General features: G+C 41.2%; 1 protein-coding gene across 1 annotated transcript; it reads left to right on the plus strand.

Moving 5' to 3' along the window:
• cgref1 (cell growth regulator with EF-hand domain 1) lies at window positions 1-9,388 on the plus strand. The gene is made up of 7 exons (XM_080786916.1): window positions 1-132; window positions 1,968-2,079; window positions 2,369-2,443; window positions 3,844-3,926; window positions 4,287-4,411; window positions 4,805-4,906; window positions 7,895-9,388. The coding sequence occupies exons 1-7, from the start codon at window positions 63-65 to the stop codon at window positions 8,135-8,137; spliced, it is 810 nt and encodes a 269-aa protein (XP_080643042.1). The 5' UTR covers window positions 1-62; the 3' UTR covers window positions 8,138-9,388.
• The last annotated feature ends 1,051 nt before the right edge of the window (window positions 9,389-10,439 follow it).

A 10,439-nucleotide genomic window follows, 5' to 3' on the forward strand; every position in this document is an offset into this window, starting at 1 on the left:
CGATGCGGTTGTAACAGCAAATAGAGAGCGTGCAGGGCAGGGAAGTCCTGCTATGCCTCCAAATGTTCAAAGCTCATATCGGTGCTGCAACAAATATGCGTCTGGCTCTGTTCACGTCAGTGATGTCCACAGGTAGGCAATTCATCATCATTAGAGGTGTTCATAACTCCGAGTCCGCAAGTGCAACCATTTGGTTGCATTGATGTGTGCGTCTGTCGGAGTTGTAGATGGTTTATAACGCTATCATTCAAACGCTATTGTAAATATAGCCTACACAAAGCCTCTCCCTCCCCAGACGGAGACGCTATAACGGCACATCATCTGTTGTTGTATGTATGGGAATAGTAGGCTATATTTGTCACGTATATGTTCAGAAATCGGCTATCTTTTTAGCGGGCAACTTTTAACAGGTTCAGCATTAAAGAGAGGCTACAGTTGTATCGGAACAGTGTTATCTAGGCTAGCCTACTGGGAGTGGAAAGGGAATGAGCCGTACAACAATATGTTTGATGAGTATTCCAGTGTAGGCTATATGTTCACTTTAATGCACAACACCATCTTCATTTAGACTTTCATGCTAGCTAGAGTTTATGTCACACTCACACAAATGATGAGGGTTTCATTTTCTGTGGAGTCGAATAACATAATTAGCATGCATCATCATTGATAATTTGATAATGCATGCTAATTCATCCTATTAGGTGTTGATAATTATGGGAGCCATCATCGCTTCATTATAGTATTTGTGGTGAGGAAGCATTCTGTCAGCAGTATCTATTGATTTCTCTCTTCAACATTCAACACACACACACACACACACACACACACACACACACACACACACACACACACACACACACACACACAGAGAGAGAGAGAGAACTGATGCAGAAAACATGCATTAGCATACATTCTATTTAACCTTTATATTATCTTTAACAATTATATATAACCCTTTGCATTGATTTGCACTGTAAAACCAATATTCTTGTACGACCACATGTGACATTAATGTAATCAACATGTATGTAATCAACATAATATGTAACAGTCTTGGGAACGAATGGTTCCAGAGCCATGTGGCCCTGCTGGAGCCTGCCTATCTCCTGACCTGTCTCTGCAGCGTGAGGCAGCTTCATGTACAAATACACCCCCCTGGACATGATGCTAGTATATGTGTACATGCTGTACAAGTAGTGCTGCACGATTCTTGCTCAAATGTGAATCTCGATTTTCCTCGCTTGAGTACCCTTTTTATAGTCTGAACTCCCAACTTTACCAGTCTCAGGGCAGACTCTTTGACCACAAGGCCAGACACACAGGTGCATCATAATTAAAGGGACACTTATATATGTTAATGATGTTTAGAAGCTTTAGAACACTTTCCTGGGGGTCTTTATGTGTGTAATATGTGGTTTTAGCTATTTTAGATTGTAGCAGTGAGCACAGTGTCTCTGATGTCATGGACACTGGTCTCGCTACCTTCCTGGACGACAATTCCCATAATTCTTTGGTGCTCTGTTCCTCCTTGTGGATAGGGGGAGATCTGTCTTACTGAGACAACATGTAGTCCAGGAAGGAAGTGAGCCCAGTGTCCATGACATCAGAGACACCGGGCTCACTGCTACAATCTAAAATATCTAAAACCACATATTACACACATAAAGACCCCCATGAAAGTGTTCTAAAGCTTCTTAACGTCATTAACATATATGTTTTTGCAAAAAGGGTGAAGTGTCCCTTTAATAGGTGTTATGATTTGTCCATAATATAATATATATATATGCCTATATATACACCGGTATGTATGATAGATGCAGCTTGTTTCTCTCCTAATAGCTTGTCAATTCAGTTATTGCTGGTTACAATGTCGAGGAACCAAAACCAAAGCATTTGTCTCTCTTGTGTATACTCATATGAGGTCTGTAACAATATTCTGTTGAATGACTGACTTGTCCTCATTGTAGGTGTGACATCAGCATGCAGCAGGTTGTTCCTTGGTGTGCTGTGTGTGTCTACGCTCATCCAGCTCTGTGTACCTGCCAGAGTACCAGATGCAGGTGAAGCGGAGATACAAAGGTACACCCCCTCCATCCATAAACAATGAAATAATTGCCCTTAGATCGTGTGTGTGTACCCCATAGCGATGATTTGATTGGCTGAGGGCTTAAAAAGTGAGGACAGAAAAGGGATTGGCCGGAATGTGATGATGTATGATTATAAGAGCGCCCCTCACTTCACACAAGTGTGATCTTTAGATTACTTTTTTTTTTTTTACTACATGTTCAATCATAAAAAAAGGTAAATTATTTAATGTATCAACTTAAATTCAAATGTTTCTCTTCCATTGTAATGGTTTGTCCTTCAGAGATGTGTCAGCTGATGCCCCACCCGATTCCACGGTGCTAGCCAATCCCTTTGGTTCTAGAGAGGAGGACCGCAAGTGAGTGACAGTTCAACCCAGTTACTTGGACAGATACAAACTGCATCTTTAAATATTAAGTCTGGGGCCAGTTGTAGTAGGTTTTACACTGATTGAATAATCAATCAGTGTTTTTATTTGTGATCATTTCGTACCTCGATGAATTACTAAGGGAAAAGGATGATATAATCAACTATAGTGATTATATTATTTTCTTTCATCAAGCATTTTAGCCCTGTTTTATACTTTGTAATGCAACGGTGGCCAACCGGCTAATCTAGTTCGGCTGTTCTTTTCAATCTTGGACAATGGGTTATGTATTTATTAAAGAATGTAGCTTGTATAATCAAATAAATTGATTAGTTCTATTAACTGTTGCACCCCTAAAATAACGTAGCTTCTACCGGGATTACGTACTGTACTACAGTAGCTAAGATGTTTACATGAACTCTACTTTGTTTGACACATTGCAGTAAGTCCTATATGCAACAGTTGGGCGCATAAACCTACAAGAATTTGTCATTGTGATTAAGGGATAACTAACCTTTGTTTTAGATTGACATTACAGCTCACATCTGTGTGAATAGACCTTTTTCAAGGCAGTCATATTGACATAAACACTATACATAGTACAGTTGTGCAATGTTACATCCTGCACAGGTGCATGTTAGTAATGCCACTAATTTATTAAGGCTCTGATCCTTGGAAAGACTCTGCTATACAAAATGGAACATAAGCATATCTTTGGTAACAGGTCATCAGGATGTATCCGATGTAACATTATCACGTGTAATTTACTGGTCATAATAGGCAACATGTAAAACACGCTAACTGTGGACTTTGACCGACCGTAGTGTTGGTGGAAGTGTTGGCGGCTGTTTCTGCTGGCCTGATAAGATAATGATTTTATGAGCACTTGACACAATGAAACTATGGAAAAAGGAAGATGTTTTTTTTTTTTTAATTACAGTGCTTAGAAAGGACTCTTGCTGAGTGAAAATGCTGTCAAATCACAAACCATGGAATGGCTAGAATTAACAATAATAACAGAATGAATGGGCAGACCTAGTGCACCGATTAAACATTTAAAAATAGCAATTGAGATAACCAGAGTAATGTTGTATGTTGTAGAACAAAACAAGACATTCTAGGCTTGTTTTGATCACAGACCTTATTGTCTGCATGATTTGGAAATCCACCAAAGCGATCCTTTGAAGCCTTGAAACAGAGTGTTCCCATTATCTTTAGAATACCTTGTCATGACGTGTGTGTGTGTGTGTGTGTGTGTGTGTGTGTGTGTGTGTGTGTGTGTGTGTGTGTGTGTGTGTGTGTGTGTGTGTGTGTGTGTGTGTGTGTGTGTGTGTGTGTGTGTGTGTGTGTGTGTGTGTGTGTGTGTGTGTGTGTGTGCGCGCGCGCGGCAGGCTGCTACAGAGTTACATCCAAGCCAAGCTGAAGGACACTGCAGGAGGTCCAGAATCTCCAGATATCAGCACATGGGAGCAAGGTAAATATTACACATTAAACATTAAACATGTACCCTTACTGGATGGATGGAGCAAGCTGTACAGCTCCTTCTATTGGAAAATAACGTAGACCGATTTGAAACCGGTCATTTGCCTGCTGGAAGCGTGCACAAGAAATATGGCGCTGATCGTTATTGGCCTAGTAGTTTGTTAGAGTAGCTGCGGACACACACACACAACACAACCGAAAATAGAATCTCCACCGGTAAGAAGGAGATCAAAAAATAAATAAACGATGCAGTATACATATACAACAGTACAGCTTCCTACTAGTATTTATTTTAATGACAATGTTATAATGTTATATAATATGCTAACATTATCATCCTGTGTGCTCTCAGAGGTGTTCTTCCTGTTTGGCCTGTATGACTTTGACCGCAGTGGTCACATGGACGGACTGGAGATGATGCAACTGCTATCGGACTTCAACTCCCGTGATGCACCTGGAGCACGAGCCAATGACCCGGTGAGGGAAACAAAGCGTGTTGATTGAATACTTTATTGGCAGAAATGTGAACTGTACAGAGTACGGTCAAACACATGGACGCAAAGGGATCACCGAAAAGGTCCTCGCGGCCTTTGTTTCCATTCAGGTCCTGGGTATTCAATTCATAATCATGACATCATAAGATATGTACAGGTTGGGGACAAATGAGTCTCAGCGGCGCCTAACTTTCTTTTTGAGTCGGGGGGGGGGGGGAAAGTTGAGATTAAACAGTAGCAGTCTTTTTACCCGGAGTAGCAAAGACATTCCAAATTAATATGTTAAATCCAATCAATAAGTGGGACAGTCACCTTTTTTATAACATAACGTGTGTGTGTGTGTGTGTGTGTGTGTGTGTGTGTGTGTGTGTGTCAGGTGGTTATCATGGTGGATTTCTTTCTTCAGACTCAAGACTTAAACCAGGATGGTCTGCTAGCACCCTCTGAGCTGTTGTCACCTCCTCTACCTCTCACACAGGTACGTACACACACACACACACACACACACACACACACACACACACACACACACACACACACACACACACACACACACACACACACACACACACACACACACACACACACACACACACACACGTGGTATACGTGACTGAGGAAGGGTGATCAAAATGCTGTACAGTGTAAAACTGTCTTGAAGGACCACTCCCAGGTTCTTTGCCATTTGGAACAGAAGTCAGGTGTTGTCGCCGGTGAAAATAGACTAGTTAAACTAGAAAGGTGTGCTCTATAGCTGGCTCTCTCCCCCTCACATGGGCTTGAACTGGCATCACCCACTGTGTCTCTGGCTACACATCTCTCCCCACCCCCGCCCTCTCTCTGTGGGTGTTGTTGATGTAAATAGAAAGATACTGCAGGTGGCAGGAACCTCCTGGGAAGAAAAGAAGCTAAATCTCTATTGAACTTGAGGTGGTGGTGAAGTCAGCCACTGTTGGATGTCAGCCAGGCATGCAGAGTTGCACTCTTCAACCGGTGTGGCAGGGGAGGGACGGACACGCACAACATATATACAGCTCCATCTCAATGAATTTGAATATTGTGTAAAAGTTCATTTTCTTTTCCGTAATATAATTCAAAAAGTGAAACTTAACTCATATATTCTCAATTAATTGTGCATAAAGTGAAGTGTTAAAAACCTTTTTTTGTTTGAAACGTATATTAATGTATACAGTCAATACCTTGTCTGGGCTACTTTTGAACAAATTATTTCATCAATGGGGCGTGGCATGGAGCCTTTGTCACTATTGAGGTGTTATGGAAGCCAAACAATATAAATGCATTTGTGTTGTTGAATCACCTCCATGCCACGTACGCCCCATTGATGAAATAATTTGTTCAAAAGTAGCCCAGACCAAGTACTGACTGCATACATTAATATACTTTTCAGATGGTCGACATTTCTCGTTAAAAAAATTGTTGAGATTGTCATGAGCTGTACGCCATAATCATCAAGATTAAAACAAAAAAGGTTTTAAATACTTTATGCGCAATGAATTGAGAATATATGACAGTTTCACTTTTTGGAATTATCTTACGGAAGAAAATGTACTTTCTAATTAATTGAGATGGAGCTGTATACTAATAATAATAATAATAATAATAATGAATTGCATTTTTATGGCGCTTTTCTATGCACTACGTGCCTACTCAAAGCGCTTCCAATGGTTCATTCATTCATACATTGGGATATACTAGTACTAGGATGTATGTATAGGGTGTCCCCCATCCAGTTGTTACACTGGCCCGGAGTGCGAAAGAGACGAGACAAAGAAGACTAGACTAGGTCAACAAGACCTCAGTCACACTGTCAGTCGGTCAGTCACAACAAGATGGAGTTGTAACAAAACACACAGAGAACCCACAAAACAACGAGTGAACCTATAGTCTGCCTCTAGTCTACACTACAGCACTGTTTCCCAAACAGTGGGACAGGACCCATTTGTGGGCCGCAGACAAATATTTATGGGTCCCTTTTATTTTTTGTTTTCTACATTTATTTCAAAACATGCAATTACAAGCTCACAATGCAGCACGGACGGAGCGATGTGTTGTGCGCTTGTAGATCTACTATTTTCACTAGTTCGGGTCCCGGGTAAACGTCTAATGTCTCTTTTGGGTCTCGAGCTATAACGTTTGGGAACCAGTGCTCTACAGTGAAGATGCATACAGATGTTTTTAAAAGTTCCTAGGGTGGGGGCAGCTTTGATCCTCAACGCGAGTTTGTTCCTCAACTGCGGTGCCAAGTACACAGCAAAGTGTTTACTGTCCTTACTGTGCTAGACCGTGGAGTCTTATATATACTGTACAACTGACTGTCAGGTCTGAGTGACCTGGTGCTGGGAGATTAGATTTGTGTAAAAGTTCCACAATATATGCAGGAGGTGCAGGGACCATTATGGGCTATGAACACAAACAAAATAATCCTAAAAGTCACTCAACGCTTCACTGGGAGCCGGTGGGGAGAGAGACAAGGACCGGTGACATGTTCTCTCTTAGCTACATAGGAGATTTCATGAGCAAAGATGACAGAGCCAATAAGGCATTTGGTGTAGAGGGGAACAAATGAAGAGAGGTAGACAGAAGCAGTCCCTATACATACAGTATACTGTAGGCAAATCAAGCACACAAGAATTATCTAAACAAAACTAAGGAAATGATGACTGGACCAGAAACACACTCTCTCTCTCTGTCTATTTCTCTCTCCTTCTAAGATATTTTCTCTCCCTTTATTCCTCATCAACGTATTTACAGATCATATACAGTTAAAGCCCTAATACTACAGTATGTCGTTACTGTATGACACAAAGCAAAAATTGCAGCTCAACAAGCTTGTAGATCAGCTATTTCCCCTATACACACACACACACACACACACACACACACACACACACACACACACACACACACACACACACAGAGCCTATTTCAGCATCAGCTTCAGTTAACAGTTTTTATGTCCTGAAATGTTTCAGAATAAAAGCACAAGAAGTGCCAAGCAGATGAGGCAGATTTTGCTCTGAAAAGCACTGCCTTCCATTTCCCCCCCAAAACGGGAGGTATAATGTTAATGTTCCATTACTACCTTGTGCTGTCAAGTCTGATCTCTCTTTAGAAGCGTTAATATTCCAAACGAGATGCTTGATTAAATCAGAAATTAGGACAGAACATCGGTGTTGTGATCAAAACCACGGACACCGACGTAGATTATTTAGAGAGAATAGTGAGGTTTGTCGGGCCGTAAACAAGGAAATGAATGGATGCAGCGCATGTGCAAAACATGTCCGGGGAGCTGTCATAAAATAGATTTTAGCAATCCGGTTTTATACCATTTAAAAAAAAAATACCTAAAAACGTCTCCAGATATCATGGGCCTTCTACGGGTGTAATTATGAAGGGAAAAATAGTGTTAACAGGAAAATGTATCTTAATTGCTTCTTCAACACAGGAGTCCAACATCGACCCACCCCAGCAAGAACAGGACAAGACAGAAGAGAAGGAGTCCACAGGAGGAGAAGAGGAGAAGAAAGGAGAGGGACAAGAAGTGCTTCAACAGGAAGAGGAAAAGCCAGCACAGCAGGACGTACATATACAGGAAGCGGAGCAGAATGGACTACAAGACCCAGTAGCACCCGTAGCAGTAGAACAGAGACATGTCGTGCCAGTGCACCAGGGACAACCAGAAATATGAGCGTGCGCACACACACACACACACACACACACACACACACACACATTCTGACTGACTGACTGTGTGGTTGGTCTGTAAGTTCAAGGGTCTTCAACAGGGGGGTCTGTACTGTCTGAAAATACACATGAGTCCCAACACAACGCTATATCTGTCTATGAAGCTGTCTAGACTATGACATCTATGATGACGTTTAATCTGCAACAAAATGTTATACAATATGTATAACTGCTTCTCTCACTGGTCTCTCAGTTAATCCATTTTGGGCGGGAACCCCGTGTTTTAAACATTATGTTATAATTTTGCTATTGAAAAATCTACAAGCTCATAGCGCACCACCGAGTGGCGCGCTACGAGCTTGTAGGTCTGCTATTTTTGAAAAATCGTTAAAATGTGGCGCAAATCATTGAATATATATTTCAGAGTGAACATTTTTAACTAAAATATTTGATTCTGGGGAGTCCCTGGAACTACATATTTTGAGATGGGGGTCCTTGGCCAAATAGAGATAATTCTGGGGGTCCTTGACATGAAAAAGGTGGAGGATTTAAAAGCATTTTTTTTAATCGACCATCCAAAATGCATGGGTTAAGGGGTCCTTCACCTGAAAAACCTTGAAGTTTGCTAATACCCATGTCTAAAAGTCAAATATTGGCATCTATATCAGTCGGGCTCTAATCATCACAGACCTCTACTGATGTATCTTTGACAGTTGCACTATAGGTCAGTGGTTCTCAAACCTTTTCACATCAAGGACCCTCAAATGGATATTGTATGTTTGGTTTGCGGACCCCCATCTCAAAAAGTTTTGTGCCAGAAGAGAACATTTATGTAAAAACATTTTCGATATACTTTCAAAAACATGCTGGGGACCCCCTGGAAGCCCCTCCCTCCCCAAAGGACACACAATAGAGTATAAAGAAGGATAGAGACTGAACTGGGGCGAAGCTCCGCTCCCCCCCCCCCCCCGTTCTTCAAGGCCCCCTCACTGGGGCCTTGTGCCACACTTTGAGAACCAATGGACTAGGTGGATGCTACAAATAATAATAATAAAAAAATATATGCCAAGACGTTTAATATATTTATATTTTAGCTCAGTTTTCTTAGTTATTTGCACTTTGATGAGATGAACAAAAAAGTATCGAAATTCTTCCTCACCACTAGATGGCACCTTAAGCTTGTATGTTATCTTATTGACAGCCATCTGTTTTCAGAATCATGAGTCTCTTATAAAAACTGAATGCTTCCCATTGATTTTGAAATCCACTTGTTGCATTGTCTGTCTATGGAGTCACAGGGCTTATCACGCACGCGCACACACACACACACACACATGCTCACACACGCACTTTTTTTTATCCCCTCCTATGTCCAGCTTTAAGGGTCTGTGTAAACACAAACATTGAAGGCAAAAGTGAGGACGCAAATTGTGATTGGCCAGAATGAGATGATGTATGATGACACTGACAAGAGCGCCTCTCACTTCACACGGGTGTGATTTAAAATTAAATTAAAAAAACAGGAAAACACTACACAATAGGATACCAAATCCCAGATATCTACTTACCATATCATATCGATACAATATCAATATATTGCCCAGCCATCACACACAGTCACACACGCATGTACGCACACGCACACGCACACACACACACACACACACACACACACACACACACACACTTCACTACTCTACACCCAGCTGCACTGTTCATCCACAAGGTGGCTTTAGTACTCTTCTACACACTATTGAAAGGCAAGCATGTGATTTTGTAGAAATTAATACAATGATAATTCTAACTCCGTTACACTTAATACCAACATTTCTCTCACTCGAGGATGCTTTACATAGAAGAACAAACTAAGAAACCACATTTAATCGAGATCAAAGCGCAATGCTGCCCTTTGGCTGGATAGCCAAATAGCCAAAAAGTGTTGAGAAGCGTTGAAGTATGAGCTGCCTGATACATGATCAGCTCTTCATCAAGCAGGGAGCCACGACAGTGACTGACTCCCCTGGGTGGCCTGGGTGACTCTTCAAGTTGTCCAAATAATAATTAGTAATAATTATTAATTAATAATTAAATGTGAATCTAAATTGAACACTATTGACTCTGACGTGCTCTTACAGCATTTCCTTCTCCATTCAGAGGAGAGGAACGTCCATTACTTTAATATTTTAGTTTTCTTGATTATGAATGACAGGCCTATTGTATTAACATTTTTATAGACTGGCTCAAACCTCTATGATTCAAACATGTAGGCTATTGGGCTATACATTATCATCTCTGAATCCCATGCG

Source organism: Protomyctophum bolini (genome assembly GCF_963924005.1).
Source record: "Protomyctophum bolini genome assembly, chromosome: 1".
NCBI lineage: Eukaryota > Metazoa > Chordata > Actinopteri > Myctophiformes > Myctophidae > Protomyctophum > Protomyctophum bolini.

Excerpts from the sequence above, each read along its gene's own strand:
- cgref1 (XM_080786916.1), top strand. The coding sequence starts at position 63 with ATGTTCAAAGCTCATATCGGTGCTGCAACAAATATGCGTCTGGCTCTG. Across the intron at positions 4,412-4,804 it reads GAGCACGAGCCAATGACCCG|GTGGTTATCATGGTGGATTT; the intron begins GTGAGGGAAACA and ends TGTGTGTGTCAG. Across the intron at positions 4,907-7,894 it reads CTCCTCTACCTCTCACACAG|GAGTCCAACATCGACCCACC; the intron begins GTACGTACACAC and ends TCTTCAACACAG.